This window comes from Podarcis erhardii, assembly GCF_964252035.2.
Source record: "Podarcis erhardii genome assembly, chromosome: 8".
Taxonomy (NCBI): Eukaryota; Metazoa; Chordata; class Lepidosauria; order Squamata; family Lacertidae; genus Podarcis; species Podarcis erhardii.
In genome coordinates, this window is record NC_138499.1 from 30,313,723 (window position 1) to 30,336,179 (window position 22,457).

At 43.3% G+C, this 22,457-nt stretch overlaps 2 protein-coding genes across 2 annotated transcripts in view; both read right to left on the reverse strand.

Annotated features, from left to right (window-relative positions):
• The window catches only part of LOC309349006 (myelin P2 protein-like), a 134,045-nt gene that overhangs the window by 70,477 nt on the left and 41,111 nt on the right, over positions 1-22,457 (reverse strand). The gene's annotated exons all lie outside the window — the stretch shown is intronic.
• LOC309349012 (fatty acid-binding protein 5-like) lies at positions 12,082-21,002 on the reverse strand. The gene is made up of 4 exons (XM_081874868.1): positions 20,844-21,002; positions 16,934-17,106; positions 12,496-12,600; positions 12,082-12,342 (listed from the first exon to the last, which is right to left on the reverse strand). The coding sequence occupies exons 1-4, from the start codon at positions 20,920-20,922 to the stop codon at positions 12,292-12,294; spliced, it is 408 nt and encodes a 135-aa protein (XP_081730994.1). The 5' UTR covers positions 20,923-21,002; the 3' UTR covers positions 12,082-12,291.

Genomic DNA, 22,457 nt, shown 5'->3' on the forward strand with positions numbered 1-22,457 from the left:
AAATAGAAGAAAGTATTTCTTCATGCAGTGCATAGGTAAATTCACTCCCACAGAAGGCAGCGATGGTCATTAGACAAATTCAAAGGGGCTGTAAACAGATTTATACATTTTGAAGCAATTGACGCAGCAGCTAAAAAAGCCAATGCAATTCTGGGCTGCATCAATAGGAGTATAGCATCTAGATGAAGGGAAGTAATACTGCCACTGTATTCTGCTCTGGTCAGACCTCACCTGGAGTACTGTGTCCAGTTCTGGGCACCACAGTTCAAGAAGGACACTGACAAACTGGAACGTGTCCAGAGGAGGGCAACCAAAATGGTCAAAGGCCTGGAAACGATGCCTTATGAGGAACGGCTAAGGGAGCTGGGCATGTTTAGCCTGGAGAAGAGGAGGTTAAGGGGTGATATGATAGCCATGTTCAAATATATAAAAGGATGTCACATAGAGGAGGGAGAAAGGTTGTTTTCTGCTGCTCCAGAGAAGCGGACACAGAGCAATGGATCCAAACTACAAGAAAGAAGATTCCACCTAAACATTAGGAAGAACTTCCTGACAGTAAGAGCTGTTCGACAGTGGAATTTGCTGCCAAGGAGTGTGGTGGAGTCTCCTTCTTTGGAGGTCTTTAAGCAGAGGCTTGACAACCATATGTCAGGAGTGCTCTGATGGTGTTTCCTGCTTGGCAGGGGGTTGGACTCGATGGCCCTTGTGGTCTCTTCCAACTCTATGATTCTATGATTCTAAGATGGAAATGAATGTTAAACTTCTACTATATTCTGCTAGATTTCTGGAAGCAGGATTGACATTGTGTGAAAGCTCAAATACAATGTGGAAAAAGAATAAACTGCCTTGTGAAAGCAGCCTCGGATGTACTGACATTAGTTCTTCAGGGTTCAGACAGAGGTCTATCCTAGCCTTTTCTAGGGGTTCCAGGGATCGAATCTGAGACCTTCTGCTTGCAAAACGTGTAGCTGTAACATTGAGCTATAGACCCACCCCACTGTGGCTGCAAAGTATCTTATTCAAGAAGGCCCAGAGTAATATTCAATATTCAGGAAGGTTCTGAGCAATAACTTGCATTAGGTGGTCCTGTCTAATTTTGTACCTGATGAATGCCAGTTCCAGCATTGCTGTTCGTTTCCTAATAACCTGCTTTGGCCACCCGGAGTGTATTCGTGCCTGAACAATGAATAACATAATGTGCCAATTAGATTATCATATTCAGCTTCCGTGATCACAGGGACACTGTTCCAAGCCGTTGTTTTTCTTTGCACTAGAACTCCAGCTCAGGAAAAGGACTCCATCAAGACACTGCAGTGCTTTGGGTTGACATTGCATGATAAGGACTGTGCTTGCTTGTATTAAATTTTCCCACTGAAACTTGAGCAACAATATGTGAAGAAAAAGTGTTGAGCTGATACTCGCCACATCAGTTGGTGAGCAAACCAGGCTCCCCTTTTGCTCCACCTTCTTTGCTTTGGTCTTTATATCCATTCCTGTGAAGCAGGAATATATTTCACGTGCTCACAATTAGGGATGAGGGAGAAATTTTATACAATCCACATTTAAAGGCGAATTCATATAATTCACACTTTCCAAAACAATATGTGAACAAAAACAATATGATCCTTTGAGATTTGCACGTCTCTGAATTGTGCATTGCAATTCTTCAGAAAGGTTATGCGTACAAAAATGCACATACCACATAAGCATGCATGCTCATGAAATTAGCATCCCAAAAATGCATTATGTAAGGGGAATTGTTTTGCAAGCAATTGCATACAAAGGGGAATTTGTATGTTGTTGTTTGTTGTTTAGTTGTTTAGTCGTGTCCGACTCTTCGTGACCCCATGGACCAGAGCATGCCAGGCACTCCTGTCTTCCACTGCCTCCCGCAGTTTGGTCAAACTCATGTTAGTAGCTTCGAGAACACTGTCCAACCATCTCGTCCTCTGTCATCCCCTTCTCCTTGTGCCCTCAATCTTTCCCAATCTTTCCCTGGAGCAGGAACTGGCAAGCCACTCCAGTATCCCTGCTAAGAAAACTCCATGGACAAAAACAACAGGCAAAAGTATGTGTGTTGGGCTAAATTGGATACAAAGCTGTGTGTCTTAGGATAAATTCACACTACTGAGTTCTTATGAGGAATTTTAAAAGAAACTGAAATGTGGGGAGCTGAACTTAACAGTGAACAAAGGAGAAATGGAAAGAAACAAAAATTTACAGATTGACTAATCCCTATTCAGAGTTCCCTGCAACAGGACATTCCACCACTTAAGGATGACGAATCTTCCTCTGAGCATTTCAAAGGGGCGGAGATACTGTCCTTTTTATCATAAAGAGTTGCAAACTGGGGGCTCTTCCAACTTGTAATTTCCCCCCTTTGAGAGGAAGGCTTGTAGCTCAGTGATAGGACATCTGTTTTGCATGCCAAAAAACCAAAAAACCCCAGTTTCAATCCTCTGCATCTCCCGTTAGGGCTGGGTGAGACCCCTGCCTTAAACTTTGTAGACCTGCTGCCAGTCTGTGTAGACAATACTGAGCTGGGTGGACCAATGGCTTGACTCAGACCACATTCACACCATACATTTAACATACAGTGGTACCTTGGTTCTCAAACTTAATCCGTTCCAGACGTCCATTCCAAAACCAAAGCGTTCCAAAACCAAGGCACACTTTCCCATAGAAAGTAATGCAAAATGGATTAATCTGTCCCAAGCTTTTAAAAACAACCCCTAAAACAGCAATTTAACATGAATTTTACTAATGAGACCATTGTTCCATAAAATGAAAACAATAAACAATGTGCTGCATTCACACAATCAATCAATCAGTAGCTGAACTGGGTTCCACACAGTCACAAAAACAAAACAAAAAAACCACAAAAATGCAAAATAAATAGCAAAAACAGGCAGACTTCAGCATAACACTCAAAACGGAAGTGTGGCACTCAAATCAGAAGTGTAATGCTCAAAACTGAACATGTTTGGCTTCCGAAAAAAGTTTGCAAACTGGAACACTTACTTCTGGGTTTGCAGTGTTTGGGTTCCAAGTTGTTTGAGTACCAAGGCTTTTGAGAACCAAGGTACCACTGCACTTTAAACAGTATGTTTGGTGTGAATGGGGCCTCAGTGTAAGTCTTCTCTGTTTTACTGCTGAAAGTCCAGAGTAAATGTGATACATCTGCTTTGAGGAGGGTTGTATTTTGAGATGTAGGCAGAGCGCAGGTAAGTTGAGAAGTTTGTGACCTGTGGAAATGGGCTGTGAAAACATAACAGTGCTTTCTCTCAAATATTTTTTAAAATGATAATCTGGGAGGCTGCCTAACAGGAAGACCCATCCCCGCATGTTTCAGAGGCAGCACTTGGCCACACTTGCCCAGGAAGCTTCAGGCAAGGCATTTCTGGCGCAGAATAAGTTCTTTGCTTCCAGTTCTAAAGCACCGAACATGAAAGATGAAGAGATACAAGCATGGAACAGCAACCACGTTCCAGATTTCATCTGTAACAAACTGCAAGCATGAACCAGGTGCCAAATTCGAAACTCTTTCTAAGTGACTACTTTTAAACAGAACAAGAGTTCTGTCCATTTCAAGTCCTTCTGGGCAAACTTTGCATTGTGTTAAATGTATTATAGCATTGATGGAAGTGTCATTTTAAAAAGCAATTGGAATGGTGGACCTCTGTTCTGAACAGGAATTATGATGCATGGATTGGAGTGGATAACCCTATCTTGGGACCCTTCACTTTTCCAAGAGTCTGACAAAAAAAAAAAAAAAAAAACAAACACAAAAGATCACCTCACCCCTTATTTATCCAACCATCTTATCAGGAGGTCTCTTCCATATGATATAGGGATCAAGTCTTTATTGTGGTGATACCTATCCTTCATACGCAACAATCCTTTTCAGTGGAAGTCTTTATCCCACTCTGTATCTATATAGCACTTGAAATTACTTATGCAATTGTTTTGAATTGTTTTTACATATAAAAGTGTTATCATTGTTTTTATACAGGAAATTTCGGCATCGGTTTATTGTTGATGGTTTAATTGTGAAATCACTTTGAGATAATGTATGGGGAAGCCATCTATAAATGGAATTCAATTTTTTTTAAAAAAAAAACAACAACTTGCAACTGCCAGTGTGGTGTAGTTGTTAAGAGCGGTGGACTCGTAATCTGGTGAACTGGGTTCGCGTCTCCGCTCCTCCACATGCAGCTGCTGGGTGACCTTGGGCTAGTCACACTTCTTTGAAGTCTCTCAGCCCCACTCACCTCACAGAGTGTTTGTTGTGGGGGAGGAAGGGAAAGGAGAATGTTAGCCACTTTGAGACTCCTTTGGGTAGTGATAAAGCAGGATATCAAATCTAAACTCTTCTGCTGCTGCTGCTGAATATTTTCATGACGGCAAACAACCCCAGCCTCACCCTAAGCCAGACAGTAAAAGAGGGATCAGTGCGCTGGTATTCAGAGTAGTGACCGGTGTGGCAGTGCAGGTGGGACACCACTTCTCTCCACATTTCCAAACACAGTGTGTCACTAGTACTTACCTGGGGAGAGCCAAGGCATGGAAAACTCAGCGCTTTTCAGCCTGGTGGAATCAGTCCTCTGGTCTTGCTATTATGTGCCTGCCAGGTGTGCCAACTTGAATAAAATCTAGGGAGCAGGTAAGCCCTGCCCTGCATAATCAATCACAAGATGTGCACACAGCAATGGCCATCAATTTTGGGGGGGCTGGCCCCCTCTAATATTCTTTGGGGGGCCCAAAGGGACCTTGAACCATAGGAGTTGGCTTCTATGGTGCCTACACAGCACTGAGCTCCTTATGCCTTGCCTCTCCTCCTCTCCCCCCAGTAAGTGCCATAATATTATGTTATAGAGGAGTTTAAATGAGTTGGAGTGCCTGCAGTCAGGTGAATGTTACAGGCCTTCAGCTCCTTCCATCACAGAGATTGCAGGTACTTGCTCCATAGGAAACAGAGCCAAGAACAGCTCTGAGCTGTCCCTACATGACTTCATCTTATTAAGTCGTCCTGGAGGAAGCGGTATTATTTTCATATGTTCTTTGAAATATGTGTGAACAATAGAGAAGGCACACCCTCTCTAATAATTCCTAGAAAAAATACCAAATTAGGTTCACTCACGTTCACGTGAAACTGGAGCACAGCGTACACTTGAATAAACCACAACCCGTAGCAGCCATGTGTATTCCGGCGATCAAGACTTTGATGTATGCGCAGGAAGAATGCGCAGGAAGAATTCTGTCCCCCGCCCTTCTGTATCCTGACTTCATCACATCAGAGGCACACTGCACATGAAAGACTTGGTTTAGAACAAAATTCACAGGTCTTTTAGTACAGCCGAACACTGTTCACAATGCAGTTGGTTAGCTTTTGAGGTTTTATTGCATTCACCCTATGAAACACATGTGTACCTTTTCTCAGTTAGGAACACAAAAACAGAGGAAGCTGTCTTATACAGTGGTACCTCAGGTTACATACGCTTCAGGTTACATATGCTTTAGGTTACAGACTCTGCTAACCCAGAAATAGTGCTTCAGGTTAAGAACTTTGCTTCAGGATGAGAACAGAAATCGTGCAGCGGCGGCGCGGCAGCAGCAGGAGGCCCCATTAGCTAACGTGGTGCTTCAGGTTAAGAACAGTTTCAGGTTAAGAATGGACCTCCGGAACGAATTAAGTACTTAACCCAAGGTACCACTGTACTTAGTCAGAACACTGGTCCATCTAGCTCAGCATTGTCTACCTCGACTAGCAGTGACCCTCCAGTATTTCAGAGAGTGAATCTCTCATCCTGGAGATTTTGGGGACTGAACATGGGACTTCCTGCATGCAAAGGAGATTCCTCTACCACTGAGCTATGACCCTTTCCCCTGACAATTGCACATCACAGCAGGTCATCAAAACTTTCCTAAGGAAGCAGTGAAGATCAGTTATGCCAGGGACATTATACCTCCTTTGAAGTTCGCATTACCTCATATATCTACTGAGAAACGAACCCCTCTACAATAGTGCCTGCCTGGAGATGGATGAAAGAACACAGAGAGGAGTCCAAATATAAATCACACACTGGGAAGGAGCTGTAATAATAATATAAAAAACATAATCAAATCGTATAGAATGTAAGACACACTACAAGCACTCAGATCAAGTATCCAAGTATCTCCATACTTTCTGAGATCAGTTCCAGCTGACTTACTTACTGAGCATTCATCCTGATTTGTTTGTGAAGAGGTTATGTGAGGTTAGATCAAGTGTGTTCCCACACTTTTCCAGTGCTTTTTTCTCATAATTCTCCTTACTGCAAAATGTTTGATGGCTGTGTGTGTAATTGTTGCACAAGAGCACCAAATCAACTTTAATTGTACGACCTAAATTCGGTGACGTGACTGAAGCACACCTGAAATTTACACCCTGAGGTGCTATTTCTAAGTAAACTAACATGCCAGTTCTAGTCAACGGTGAGACTTACATCTGTGTAAGCATGCATGGGATTGTGCAGCTTTTCCAGCTGATTTGAACTGGACTGAAGTACATGCTCAATGGTGTGTATTTTTACATACAGTGGTACCTCAGGTTAAGTACTTAATTCATTCCAGAGGTCCTACTTAACCTGAAACTGTTCTTAACCTGAAGCACCACTTTAGTTAATGGGGCCTCCTGCTGCTGCCGCGTCGCCGGAGCATGATTTCTGTTCTTATCCTGAAGCAAAGTTCTTAACCTGAAGCACTATTTCTGGGTTAGTGGAGTCTGTAACCTGAAGTGTATGTAACCTGAAGCGTATGTAACCCAAGGTACCACTGTACTAAGAAGCAGAAAAAAAATTATTGTGCCCCTCATATGTAATTCAAAACAAAAACAATACTAAACTGTAAAATGAAAATTTTAAACAAAACACAACAAAACAAAACAAAACATAGATTTATTGCCGCACACTGCTGGATCTGAGTTCCTTGCATTATTTTGATCTACGTTAGTTTAGAGAAGTTTTTAATGTTTGATGTTTTATCGTGTTTTTAATATTCCGTTGGCAGCCACCCAGAGTGACAGGGGAGACCCAGCCAGATGAGCAGGATATACCTTATTTTTCACCCTATAGGACGCACATTTTCCCCTCAAAAAATGAAGGGGAAATATGTGTGTGTCCTATGGGGCGAATGCAGGCTTTCGCTGAAGCCTGGAGAGCGAGAGGTGTCAGTGCGCACCGAGCCCTCTCGCTGTCCAGGCTTCAGGAAGCTCTGCGCAACCCTCGGGAGACCGGCTTCAAGGGTTGCGCAGAGCTGCCTGCAGTCCCGGGCTCAGCGCAGCTCTGCGCAGCCATCGGGAGCAGGGCGCGAAGTCCCGCCCGGCTCCCGATGGCTGCGCAGAGCTGCCTCCAGTCCTGGGCTCAGTGCACTTCTCCCCATTGCCAGCCCCACAAGCTCGGGGGACAGCGGGGAGGTGGAGCGTGCCTTCCCACTGTTCCCCGACCTGGTTCTTCCAGCCCCGCACCTTGGGGGGAAATAATTTTTTTTTCTTTATTTCCCCCCCCCAAAAAAAACCACTAGGTGGGTCCTATGGGCCGGTGCGTCCTATGGGGCGCCAAATATGGTAAATAATAAATTATTATAATATTATTATTATAGTTACAGATAGGTAGCCGTGTTGGTCTGCCATGGTCAAAACAAAATAAAAAAATTCCTTCCAGTAGCACCTTAAAGACCAACTGAGTTAGTTCTAGGTATGAGCTTTCGTGTGCATGCACACTTCTTCAGATACACTGAAACAGAAGTCACCGGACCTTTCTATATAGTGAGAAGGTGGGGAGGGGTATTACTCAGAAGGGTGGTGGGAATGGGTGATTGGCAGATAGCTGCGATGAGCCTGTTGACGACTCTTAACGACTGCAATAGGTCTAACAGGAAAAAGCAAGGGGTGAGAAGGTGAAAAATGGCTTTGTCATGTATAATGAGATAAGAATCCAATGTCTTTATTCAAACCAGGTCTCTCCATAGTTTTAAGTTTGGTGATAAGTTGCAATTCAGCAGCTGAATTTGGTGATAAGTTGCAATTATTTGGTGATAAGTTGCAATTCAGCAGCTGAATTGCAACTTATCACCAAACTTAAAACTATGGAGAGACCTGGTTTGAATAAAGACATTGGATTCTTATCTCATTATACATGACAAAGCCATTTTTCACCTTCTCACCCCTTGCTTTTTCCTGTTAGACCTATTGCAGTCGTTAAGAGTCGTCAACAGGCTCATCGCAGCTATCTGCCAATCACCCATTCCCACCACCCTTCTGAGTAATACCCCTCCCCACCTTCTCACTATATAGAAAGGTCCGGTGACTTCTGTTTCAGTGTATCTGAAGAAGTGTGCATGCACACGAAAGCTCATACCTAGAACTAACTCAGTTGGTCTTTAAGGTGCTACTGGAAGGAATTTTATTATTATTATAGTAGGACACCCTGATTTAGGCGGGGACAGAAATATAGGGGAAGAAAAATCTAGCAAAGTTCTGATTTCCCCCATGATACTTGTTTGAAATGCCAAATGTCAAATTGTTTCCCCACCTCAAACCCTCAAATGGTGGGTGCTTCCGCCTTGCTGGTCCCCTAACAATGTGCTTAGTCAGCCTATTGGCTAATCCAGTACTGCTTAGAAGTAGGTTTTTCCACTGTGGGCATGGGCACAGCCAAGGAGGGCAGGGGGGTAGCTGCCCCCCAAAATCAATACAAATCTGAGGTTCTGCCCCCCCAACAAAAGCCTGCCCCCCCAAAAAAAAATTCCTGGCTACGCCCATGAGTGTGGTGCTCATTTTGCAGAAGGAATTCTCTATGGTGATCAGCTGAGCTCTAATGGGGTGCTTTCTGACACCACTTCTATTTTTGCTGTTGAAATTATAGGACTATTTGATTATCTTCACTGTCGCTATTTATTTCTGTTGTGAACTACTTTGAGAGTTATATGTATGTATGAATGAAAAGTGGTGTATATGTTTTCAAAAACTAATTCAAAAATTCCGTGTGACTTACTCCCGGGAGACTATGTGTAAATCTCTCCTTTATAAATTGACAAGATATGAACTGTAGCATTAGTTGAATCATGCCCATCAGCTGAAAATTGTTCTCAGAGGTAACACTGAAGCTTTGATAAGCTGAAAATCTCAGGAATTGCTTTCAATACAGGGAAATAGTCACGTGATCACTGATGCACAAGTCTAAACCAAAAAGTTAAAGGATGTATGCAGGCCTTGAACAGAACTCTTAAGTAGTCCAATCCCACGTGTGTGGCTAAAGGTGGACCTCAAGACAACAGCTGTGTAAATGCGGAGAGAAACTATTTCTTTAATTCCCTACAGGTTTCAAGAGTAACTCTTTCTCAAGAGATAAATAAAACTTTACAAATAAATCAAGGCAGCTGGAATCCATTGATGCATGTCTAAAATAAACTGATCTGCTTTACTCATCAGCCCTTAGAGATGGACAGTGCAATTGCCTCGGATAAAACAACCTTGTAAATTGAGCTTTTGGGTTGCTTGAAGCACTCTTGACACACATACCCGGACTCATGGAAACCAATTCCCCATCCCATAAAGCTGTGCTACACATGTGAGCAGTGCAACCGTAGGCGGGTGTGTTTGTGTGTGTGTGTGTGTGTGTGTGTGTGTATCCACTCGTATGTCTTTTTGCCCCTGATCAACTTACATCAGAAGAAAGGGTGCTAAGAAATGCAATAGTTGTTCCTAGAGCATTTCACACATACTGAAAGTCAAGACAAGAGTCACTGGTCCTATATTTGTTTATCTGATTCTTCCTACCTAAAATCAAAATGTTGCATTTACGTCTATTAAGTGTTATGCAGGTTTCACTTTTTCTTTTCTTCTTCTTTTATATACCAGTATGTCATTCAAAATATTGAAGTAGTTTTCAGCAATAAAACAGAAAACTAGACAATAAAAACCATGGGACGGTTAAGAATAGGCATCAATTAACCATTGTGGGTGGGTGTGTTCTTAATTGCCTGGCTGAATAGAAATTTTTTCAGCAAGCATTTAAAAGTTGGCAGAGAAAGCACATGCTTTTAAGAGACTCCCATCCATCTTGCAGTTCCTTCCCCTCAAATATTTCTACTCAAAGGATTGCAATAGCTTGTCTTTAAACTTGTTGAAGTCAGTTTCCCTAAAGTATAACCATAATAGCGGGATACATTATTTAATGTCAAAATAAGGTATCTTCTGAATCAGCTGCTAGCAAGTCATTCAGCTGTAGCTCACCAAGAGCATGTCAGTTATGTCAAACAAATGTAAAGTACTCCTAAAGGACTCAGTTATCTGATAATACCATATGGCAGTGGGAGGATTTAGAAGCAAATACACCATTTGGGTAGATATTTTTAGCACTTCAAAAACCATAGGAAGGTTTTGAATTTGAGAGTTGGTGTTGTGATCTATTTCACTAGAACCAGCAAAACCTACATTCAACACAAAGTATTGGCACTTATGTCTTAGCTTGTGAGCTGCATCTTATCCCTTTGAACTTTATTCCAACACACGGAAAAGCTTCCATGACGATAGGTTGGGGGAAAACACAGGCAAACTGAATGCAACATATAGGCTTTATGTCGTCTCTTGCATCTTTTGCAACAGTGCCTTGCAAAAGATGGAATTCTTTTCCTTATGGACAGTACGTGTAGAGTAAAATGGGGCGGGGATGATGCTAAAGGATATTAAGGAAGTGCAAGGAGGCAAGGAGATAGGCAGGTATGGAACACAAGAATCCTGGGATGGGGAGTTGGAGACCTACACACAGACACCATGAATAGCAGTTTATAGGAACCATGTGAGAAGCAGATTTAGGGCAGCGTAACTGGTTCCACCACACTAGATGCCGAGCCTTGGGGATCTCACAACTATGACATTGTGAATTGAGTGGAATGGAAGGCGAAAGGTGGGGATGCTGAATCTTGGGTTCATACCTGCTGAGATTTGAAAGACCAATGTCCTCAAAATAGCTTCATCATGAAGCTTCATCATAGAGGAAGTTTTACTGGAATCCTTCTTGGAACTCTTGAGACCCATAAAATCCTTGAGTCAAGGTAAAGGATGACATATGGATATTTCACTTAGGGCAGCCTTCCCCAGTCAGGTGCCATTCAAATGTTGTTGGACTGCATCTCTCACCATCCCTTAAAATTGGTTGTGCTAGGTAGAAATGTTGTGAGTTGTAGTAGTCTAAAACATTTGGAGGCAGCAAGTTTGGGAAGGCTCATTTAGGGTGTCAAGACCTACATTCAGCTTTTTCAGTTACAGCTTATTATCTAGAGTTTGTTTTGCCCTGGGACAAAAATGACTTCAAAGGAAATGAGTTTGGCAAATTATAGTATAGAAAGAAATTATCTCTATATTGACTAGCAGCTAAGAAAACCTCCTACAGACTATAACAGGAATGAGGAACCCACAGCCCCGCAGATGTTCTCGGACTGCAACTCCCATTGGCTCAGCTAACCCAACCAATGGTCAGGGATTATGGAAGTTGTATCCCAACATCTGAAGGACTGTAGGCTCCCCATCTCTGGTCTTCCAGTGCCATGCTATTTGCCTTTAAGACTGCATGTGTAAGCACACTTGCTAAGACATAAGCATCATAGAAGTTGCACTGAGTTCAAAGAAACCATGCTATAAATGTGCCTAGACATAATACACCTTAACTAGCAACTAATCACTTCTTCTCACAACTAATCTAACTAGAATTTCCAGAGTTTCTTCAACTGAGGAGAATTCTAAAAAATATAATACAGTTACAATATTCCTACTATTTCCTACTTCACTGTGGTGGCACCTACGCTCTGGGATGCCATTATTCAGAAGAATCAACAGTAGCATGCTTCCAAAACATTACTGAAAACACGCCTCTATATCCAGATGTTTGCTGATCACCAGCACTAGAGTCTACCATCCTATATTTCTAGATCTTCTGATATTTCCTCTTTTTTGAAATGTTTTTGAACTATGTTTTATGTTTGATATTTATTTTTCTTAATAGCAAAGCGGATTAAAAATATTTGAAAATAAGTAAAAACTCATGAAATTTTCAAATTTAATAGCTCTCAGTAGTTACATCAACGACTTGAAATTTAATTGTGTACAGTACAGATTCTTCCAATATGTTTTTAAAAAAACCTGGGGGCAGGGAGAAGGAATACAGATGAGAAATATGGAGTATAGATCAGCTTTGTTCCTGGAACTAAGCTGTCCATCATAAAGCTCCGCATCCAAAATAGAAGCCAGCATCTTCATGCTTTCTGGTAGACGCGAGTACATTTGGCACTATTCATGACACATTCCTGCAAAACAAAGAACGTTCATTCATCAGTCTCTCTCTTCAGATCATTAGGGAATAGAGCAATGTAGATAGACACTTAGTATGCCTGAATTATGTTGCATTCCAGCTATTGTGTACAATTTTGGCTAGGAAATCAGGGGAAAATTCCACTTACCACAATGAGTTTCCCATCTACTATCTTTCTGGTTATCGTGGTTTCTTTGCCATCCCATTCCTGGTGCTGGGTCAATACATTATTATCATCTAAGGTGATAAGGGTCTGAAAAAGAATACAGAAATCTGGTATTTAGCATCTTAGTGAATTTATTCCAAAACTGATCTGTCCCAATAGAGTTCAGTAATAGTTAGTGTGCTTCTGATCTTGCATTGGTGTGCATAACTAAGGGCCAACTAGATTTGATGCATTCGTGAAATTAGAATATTTTTAATTAGAACTGCATGAGTAGCTTTTCAAAAGTAAATGAAAGCATAGGGAGGGAAGAGGGAACTCCTGATTGGGAACCAGGTAGGGAGTCGTTAAAGTCTTTCACCTTTGCTACAGTTCTTTCCAATGGGTGCTTGCCCTCTCCCAGTGCCAGCAGGTGCAGGATACCAATCCAGATTAGGGTCACAGCAAGGCCTGAAGCTTTCCTCTGCCAGAGTCCCAATCTGGAATCAGGCCCCCATGCTGACTTTTTTTAAAAAAAGTCATTAATGCAATTAGCAATTGTGCAAAGGGTGCTATGTCTCGTTTTGTCCTAAGGAGCAAACTCATGCAAATGCTACCAGAGAAGTACTTGCTCCTTTAATTAAAGAAGGTGCACAGAGATTACCATTTTGTCTGAGTGGTAAGATATTTTGCAGAGGGCATGCCATTACATGGATAGTCTGATAGTCTGATTCCGTTCAGCATATGCCTATGCACCAAAGGGGAAATTATCATGCTCCTCTGCCAGATTTATAACTGGGTGTGGAAAGTGTCTTACCAAAACAAAGGAGACAGAATTCAAATATTATAAATACACATGCCAAATTAAGCATGTCCAAGAACTCTAGAACTCTCCCACTTTGTGTATTGTTTTTTAACAATATGTCCACCCACCAGATCCCCACCCACTCCAAATTCCTCAACACAAATTCTCCAGAAAGCTGAAGCGCTGCCTTCATCCAAGAAACCCCTTCCCCAATGGCTGACCAGTTATTTCTCCCATGAAGGCAAGAACAATAAACAGCTATCAGAAAGACAGGCATTTGCACAAATTCTAATTGTGCAGACAATTAAAAAGCAGTAACTTTTAGACTCTTAGTACGCCAAAGAGTCTGTGGAAGATAAAGAAAGAAATGTGGATTCTCTATGCTGTCATGTACTTTTCTCTGTAAATTTTTGTCTGAAGTTTGATACTGCCAAGAAGGATCAGGACACGCCTAGTTTTGTCCTCCAGACAGAAAATAAAAATGACGCCTGTCAGACATGTTAAATGAAATGCTTGCACAACTTCTAACCATTTCAATGGAGCTTCCTAGTTGCAAAAGACTAGTCCATTACCTGGTTTGCACGACACAGTAAGTCAAACTATGGCTTAGCAACACCATGTGAATGTGCTGGCTCCCAGAAAGGAACTCACAGCCACTATGCTTCTTGGCAGTCTCTGTTACTCCTACACTAAACCGTGGTTAGCAAGGAGAAAGCTTAACCATAAGCCTGGGTTCGGAAAACATACTAAGAGAAACTTTGGCTTAGTGAAGTGAAGAAGGAAGAGAAACTGGGAAGGAGCAAAGTGGCTACACAAGGTCCTGTCTGGATGCTGTGCACATTCATGCACTCCCAGTAAGTCGAAGTTTGGCTTACCATGACGTGTGAATGAAATTGGTGCCTCCTACTCTGCCACCCTTATGAACCCCCAAATTTGACACATTCCTTACTTAGCGTAATGAAAAAGACCCCTCAGAGCATCACACTATTTATGCTCTCAGTGTCCCATGGGTCTGGGAGAGGAATATTTTTGCCCCCCTTTTCTCTTGCTTTAAATAAGCAGTACAAGTGGAACCTCGGTTCCCGAACGCCTGTCATACGTTTCAGTTCTCGAACGCCCGAAACCCAGAAGTAAATGCTTCTGTTTTCGAAGGTTTTCGAAGGTTTTCCAGAACCCAAACATGCAACATGGCTTCTGCAGAGTGTAAGAAGCTCTTGCAACCAATGGAAACACCCCCCCCCCCCGCTTGGTTTTTTAATGTTCTGGAAACCAAATGGGCTTCTGGAATGGATTTTGTTTGAGAAGTGAGGTACCACTGTAACAGAATGGGCTGTGTGATGGTTTGCATATGGTAAAAAGCTTTGTAGGGTGCAACATGCAATTAAGACTGTCTCCTGGAATCCCCTTTCACGTAGCACTTTCACAAAGGGATGTGCAGAACCAGTTTGGGAGACGATACTGTAATTGTAGTATTGCAATTGGAGATTAAGGAAAGGTCCTGGCAATTCACCATTATTCTTATAGGTTATTTGCATAAAATTATGCTCCTGCTACTGTAATCTGAGGGGAATTCCCATGCTCCAGAACGTGCAGAAGCAAGATGCTTGTCAGAAATCACACAACGTGACACCTTAACGCATACGGCCATGAAAAGAACTCCAGGAACTTGTTGTGCCTGTTTGGCGAAGAAGCCTATTGAAGGGATCATCAGTTGGCAAGCATCCAAAAGGGAGAGCTTCTTAGCGTTAACCACAGACATGACACTCCCAAGAAAAAGCCACTGAATCATTCAGGCAGGTCTTTTGACCTGACTGTTCTGAGGTGTGCAGATATGAATCAAATCCCACTATCCCATTGCAACACGTTCTTTTGCTACCAGAATTTACAAAATGGGACCATCATTAAGACTGCAGGGATTTCCCAAAATTAAAAAAAGGAGCTGCACTAAGAACAGTAAAAAGTTGCAGGTAGCCATTTGAATCCATTAGGGAACAAATCCAGTTTGCTTTGACATTTTAGTAGGGATTGTACTACTTCAGCTGAGAAACACGCCCCTCCAGCTTGAAAGGCCATAGATTGTTTAATTGCTTTTATTTGATATTAACCACTGTTTAGCAGATCATCGAAACACAATTAAGCTGCAGTTAATCTTAGCTACAGTATAGGTTAGCTGAAACAATCCATCTTCAAAACATAGTTTATGAAGATGGCTTGGTTCATCCAACTGTAATTCAGATTTGCCACAGTTTAGGGTTTTGTTAAGTGTGTTGATCTGGCTTTCACTCTCTTGTTGTCTTTGTGGGGCTCTTTACCTGCTTGTGGTGCTCAGTTCCATGTACTGGCTGGGATGTGGAGATATGAATTACCACATCACAGCAGTGTTTTGCCAGCTGCTGTGGCTTCCAGGCCATATCTGGGCTCAATCCAAAGGGGCTAATTTTGACCCAGAAAGCCCTCCATGGTTTAGGACTAGCCTACCTGCCTGCCTATAGTTAAGTTCTGCAGCACAGACCTGCCTTTGCCATTTGGCAGTTATCCCTCTTACCACAGAAAGGCCTTCTCAGTTGTGGCATCCTGACTCTGGAACTGTTTATTTATTCATTGCACTTATATTCCACCTCCAATGAACTCAATGTGGTGCACATAGTTCTCCCCAAAATTTAATCCCCACAAGAGCCCTGTGAGGTAGGTTAGGCAGTGACTGGCCCAAGGTCACCCAGTGATCCTCTTCATTGCTAAGTGGGAACTCTAGACTTCCAGGTCTGGTCTGACACTCTAACCACTACGCTGCACATCCCTTCACAGCGAGGCTTAATGCCAGGCTCACCTAGCTTGATGCCATTTTAGGTATCAAATCCTTTTTTGATTTTCAAAGGTAAGGTTCCAATCCTGTATCTACTTACCTGGGAGTAAGCCCCAGCAGGGCCTACATCTGGGCAGACATGTTCAGGAAACTACTGTTAGTTTGGTTATTATTTTCAAATTGCTACTTTATGTTTGCGGCTGGATTTTTTTTTTGCTTTATCTTGAAACTTTGTAAGTTGCTCTGAGAACAGGTTTGAAGGGCGAGGTACACAAAAGAAAAAAAAGGAAGAGAAGGCAAATAACCACAGAAAGCTCACACACTTCCAGCATTCCCCCAAGATGAGTTTGCATTATTAACGGTGGCTAAAAATTCCCAAACAGCACTACGGGAACCAAAGGCAATGACTGACAAACCAAACGCAATACCATGCTGATTCATGAGGAAATTTACCTCAGCCGTGATGCAATTGTGCACCACTTGAACCACAGTGATTGCTATCATTCACAGTGTTACAACACGCACTGATGGGAGTAACTTGTTCACCTAACAGAAATCAGAAGAGTTCAGGGAGTTGCATCAGCTTCTTCCTGTAGGGATGTTCACATGCTATATTCAACGTGGGTCCAATATGTGTGTGTGAGTGAGTGACTGTGAATGTTCAACAAAGTACAGTATGTGTACCTGTGTACCCAACGGCCGAGCTGTACAAATCAACAAACACACACTCTTTCACACATAAATGTGCACATGTGAAGAGACGGTTTGTACTTGTGAGCAGTGTGAACATGTGACTGTTCAGTCACACGCCCTCTCTGGACGATCGCTTCATTTACCTGAGTTTTTCGGCCATCTAGCGTCTCCTCATTGAACTTCTCGCCCAATTTGAAACTGAATTCTGATGTTTTGAACGTGCTTTCTGTTTTCACATGGAATGTGTCTCCATCTTTAGTGATGATAACGTCTGGCTTTGCCATGCTCCCCATCTTCCTCATGGCCACGCCCACACCTACAGAAAAGAAAAAGGCAAGGGACCTGTCAGATTGGTTCAGCCAAGCAGAGTCATTACGCAATAACACACATACACACATGCACACAAAAGATTACCTAACTGTTTAAATTACCCAGCGTGGGGAAGGAGAACTCCAGTGACTCAGCTGAAGTGTTGAAGCATCTCAGGTTAATCAGAAGCTTATTATAACTACTCCACTTTCATTCTGCCTTAAGGAGTAACAGGTCTTTTTGTAAGACTTCAGCATATTACCAAATGACTTCTGCCCCAGATACAAATAATTAAATTATATCACATTGGCATTTAGAAAGGGAAATCAATGAAATCAGGCAAAAAAGTACCCATTGCTCTGCAGAAAAATTAGAAATAAATTGTGTCATGTCACAACTCTCGCCTTGCTCCTCCTCCAGTGCTATCTATCTGAGACTTTCTGGAGAGAAGTAAACAACAACAACCCAAAACACTATGTTTACAAATACAGTCATTCATGTAGGCCACTGGGGTGGAAAGTGTGACCCTCCAGATTTCATTGGACTTCAGCTTCCATCAGCCCCAGCCAGCATGACCAATGGTTAGGGATGATGGAGTTGCAGTCTGGAAATGTAAAATCACAGAACTGTTGAGTTGGAAAGGACCCTAAGGTTAATCTAGTCCAATCCCCTGCAATGCAATATCTGAAGGAGCCCAGCTTCTCCCTCACTGCTTTAGCCTAACTACTGAAATCACCAGGAATATAACAACAGCAGCAATAACAGTTTGCAGGACATATGATCATTAAGGAGAATCTTGTATTCTCTTAATGAGTGGATAACCGAACTGCAGAGCTCACGTTTCCATTCTCTGGAGATAGACTTGGACCTCATCTAGATTATTGTTGTGCATTTTAAGACTCAATTCATGTTCTGTTTCTGGAATGGGGACTAGGCTATACATATATTTTTAAGTGGGATAATTCATTGTAGTGTCATGGCAATTGTTTCATTGCCACAAGTATTTCAGCTCACCACATGAAACAATCCCCCTCTCCTCTTGCCACACACCGTTCTGGGGTTTTTTCTGACTCTCCTGAGCCAAACTGGGAGACCACAAGAGGGGAGTGGACTGCATTGCACTAGTTGAAGTTATTGCATTGAGCTTCTGCTAGCAGGAACCATTAGGTGAACTGAGCCCAGAACAGAGAAATAAAAGGTTTCCTGCACTAGTACTGTAATCCTTAAGCCTTTACTGCAAAGACTATAAAGGCTGCTTTACACATGCTTATTCACCACTTGATGGATGAAACCTTGATTGATAACATCACAGAAAGGTTGTATAGTAACTCGAAGCACAATGCTTTTCAACAGTCAGCAAACCTTCATGAACCGAGTAAATGGGCAATGAGAAATCAAGAGGTGCAGCAAATCCATGCACACATACTCTCTCTCTCCCAGGCACTACTAGTATATTGAAGGGGGGAGTCTCTATCTTCTGGGTTGACACTGAAAGACCAAAACATTTGGAATACTCTTTAGATTCAATGTAGTGCATAACAGCCCCATGCCAACTAGAGTATATAATGGACTAACACCATGATTGTCTCCATTCACTGGGCACAAGAACTTAGTTAACCCCATGTGTGAAATAACGAGTGTGTCAACTGTGGGGCTAGTTCAGGCCTGCCAAATGCAGCTCCACAAGCCAAATGCAACACACCCGTGCTTAACAATTCCCCAAACAAGCCATAGCATGCCCCAGTGATACATTTCCCCTATTCTTTCTTGTGAAATTACATTTACATCTTCAAAAAGCAAGGATCTAGTCCTTAAGGATGCAAAAATAGATATGGAGTGCCATACAGGTTAGGAATGGGATTTATGCACTGTTCATAACTCTTTGCCACTACCCAGGAAGATCAAAAGCTGAATATTCTTTTTACATACTATGTGTAAATACAAGTAAGTTGTGTTTTATCTGCATCGTTTAAATGGATCACAGGATTCTGCTTGTTCTGCAAAAGCTTGGATACTAACACCAAGTTTAGAACAGAATATGCACAGCCCTATTCAAGAGTCATCTGTGGACTTGGATTGCATTTTAGTGAAATTAATCCACAAGGATAGAAAGAAGAAAGGTTCTAACATAACAGCCGGATGTTAATTCAGATATCTGTTATTCTTTCCAGTTTCAGCCTCAGCTGGAGCCTTTAAATACACTGTAACTTGGCAGATCTATCAATGCAGCCCCAAACTATTCACCCCTAATTAGGTTAGTGTTCCGTTCAATTTGTCTGGTAAAATAATAATACTGAATATGAGATCACTGTGGTACATTTTATCCTCCTGTGCACGGTCACAGGAAGTTTGCTCATCCTGGCATTTTTTCCAGTCCGTGCAGTGAGACAACCAAAGCTAAACATTTAGATTTCACATAAAAGATCAAGGCAGTGCACAACATTAAATATCATAAAAACAATACTATATAATTGCAAGAATGACCGGCTTGTCTAAAAAAAGAAAATCAAATTAAATTTCATTAAGAGCATCATATTCTGTTATAATGAGCATTCATCCCCACTGTATGGTTTCTTCTTGCACCAGCAATGTCCAAATGCATTGTAATAAGAAGTGTAAGCTGTGTTACAGGAGTTCTGAAGGTTTCTGCCATCTGCCCTCCTTTCTGACTCAGGTGAAATCCCTGGGAAAGTGCCATTCTGCTTATATGAGAGATCTCCCTCTCCTTCCCATCACCCCCAGCCATTCTTCTGTCCCTCCCACCCCACTCCGAGTTTTTCATATGTTGTTTTAAGTTTTTCATATGTTGTTTTAAGCAGATGGTTTGGTATATGTACACACACACACACACACACACACACACACTGCAGCTCAGTATCATGTTTGAAACAATATCCATTTGTATTTGTGTGCCTGTTACTAAAGGCAAGCCTGAGAATGCCTCCACAGACCTTGGACAGAGCATTCAGCCTCTCAGGAGCTGAGAAAATGAGACACACAAAAGCTCCTAATCCCAGCTCCCCACAGGAGAGACAGATATGCGCTTCCAGGAAAGGAAAAATTAATTAATTCCTGTTCCCTCTTCATAATCCTCCACTCCTAATCAAGCCAGACTCACCACATGTGCACACAGTAGAAAGAAATAGGACTGTGTCTACTCCAGTATGACAGAATACGAGAAAGGCATGACAATTCACAAAACCCAAAGAATTGCAGTGCACAAAATGTGCATCACACAGACACTGCTTCCCTTACACAAATCATTGAGAAGAACTTTTAAGTAAGTCACTTAATCCAAAGCAGCCATTTTAAAGACAATGCCACTATTTAAGCAGTGCTTCTGGGGAGTTTTTTTTTAAAAAAAGCTTCAGGCTGCAATGCTACATTTATTTTATTACAGATGCACAAAGTCACTGCATCCAGGAAGGCTACGTCCATGTAAATAGCTAGGTTGCAGTCGGCAAATTGGATGCAAAAATAAAAAATGCACACACTACTAGCACTACTGTTCTTGTGATAGGATTTGCCCAACTCATTTATGGATTGGCTTACTTTTCAATCCTACTATCTGCCCTTCCGCCCCCTTTCTTTTCCCCCAAGTTTTGCCCAATGAAAGGAGGGAATCTCTAGTTCTGCTTCTCTGTTGTCATAAAATATCCTCATCATTTTAAACGGAATCCCCTTAAATTCTTACTCCACTCCCCCCCCCCCGCCCGTTCTCCCCATCCATTCCCTGCTCCTTACCCAACTGCTTCATATACTCCTCAAAGCCTTCGCTGGAGACCAAGCGCCACCTGCCCAAGAAAGCCTCTGGGTTCGCCATTGCGCTGCGTTTGGACGGAGCTGTCCCGGCTGACGACCAAGAGAGAGGCTTTGGGAAGAGTAGCTGCAGGGGAGGGGGGAGGCCGGGGACGTCTTTATATAGATGTCCTGAGCATGTGCTGCCGCCAGGGGACCAATCGGGAGGGCTGACGTCACGGGTGCCGGCTCCCAACCGCGAGGACGCTGCCGGCGATGCGCTCCAGCTCCTCGCCGAATGATTGGGCTGCGCGGCCCAAGGGCGCGAGGCGGAGGGTCCAGTGCTTCAGCCCTCGCGCCGCGGGGCGAGGCCTTCGTGACCGCGAGGCACCGCGCGGCGGGGAAGCCGGGACGCCAGACGCCTCTACCTGCGTTTCTCTCACCCTCGTCTCGCAGCACAGCGCGGTGCCCGGATGGCGCGCGCCAGAGGCAGAAACCCCCGCGCGCCAAGGCTGCTCGCAAATAGGCGGCAAAGCGCCCTGAAGGAGTCGCCACCCCCAAAGCCACAGTGGGGTTCCGCCTCTCCTTAGGAGGGTCCCCTCAGGTGGAGGAGCATTGTGCGCAGGGGGCGGGCGTGGAGCGCCTTTCCAGCTCTGGGCAACCGCAGGGGGGCCGGGGCACGTGTCCGCGGGGGCGGGCAGGGCGAGTCTCCTCAGCCCAGCAACTCCCTCAGGACCGCCTTGAACGCCCACGCCGCTGTTGCCTCAACTCCTTCCTCGTTTTGTTCCTTCCCTCTTTCATTTGCACCCCACTTGTCCTCCAAGAACCTGAAGCTGAACTTTAGGGTTCCCCGTCTCCTCGTTTTGGCCTTGCAACAACCCTGTAAAGTAGGTCAGGCTGAGAGATGGCCCAAGGCTACTCAGGTAAGCTGCTGTGGAGATTTGAACCCTGGGCTCCCCTCCCAGGTTCCCCCCCGTCCAGCATTCTAACCACTACACCACCCTGACAATGTGACATTTTTAGTTGGTCCTGATAGTGCTGCCCCAGGGACACTGATGGCACTGTGGTCGAAACCACTGAGCCTCTTGGGTTTGCCGATTGGAAGGTCGGTGGTTTGAATCCCCATGACGGAGTGAGCTCCTGTTGCTCGGTCCCTGCTCCTGCCAACCTAACAGTTCGAAAGCACGCCAGTGCAAGCAGATAAATAGGTATCGCTGTGGCGGGAAGGTAAACGGCATTTCCGTGCGCTCTGGTTTCCATCACGGTGTTCCGTTGCACCAGAAGTGGTTTAGTCATGCTAGCCACTTGACACGAAAAGCTGTCTTTGGACAAACACAGGCTTTCTCGCTCTGAGAGTTAGATGAGCACCGCATCCTCATAGTTGCCTTTGACTAGACTTAACTGTCCAGGGGTCCTTTACCTTTACTGCTGCCCTGCTGCAACCTTTGGGAGTTTGTCTCATGATTACCAATGCAGCCACCTATTATTCTTAGGTGTTTCTGAGTAATGAGCCTTCCAATGACTATCCAGGGACATTCTTTTTAGTTTGTCCCATCACTGGATTAAAGAAAAGATGGAGACCTTTTTTTTCTCAGCAGAGAGAAGGATGTGCTTTCCCCT

Bases quoted from the DNA above. Each gene is read 5' to 3' on its own strand.
- LOC309349012 (XM_081874868.1), bottom strand. From the start codon at position 20,922: ATGGCGAACCCAGAGGCTTTCTTGGGCAGGTGGCGCTTGGTCTCCAGC. The intron at 17,107-20,843 runs GTAAGGAGCAGG...TCTTTTCTGTAG, and splicing joins GGAGTATATGAAGCAGTTGG to GTGTGGGCGTGGCCATGAGG. The intron at 12,601-16,933 runs GTAAATGAAGCG...ATTCTTTTTCAG, and splicing joins TAGATGGCCGAAAAACTCAG to ACCCTTATCACCTTAGATGA.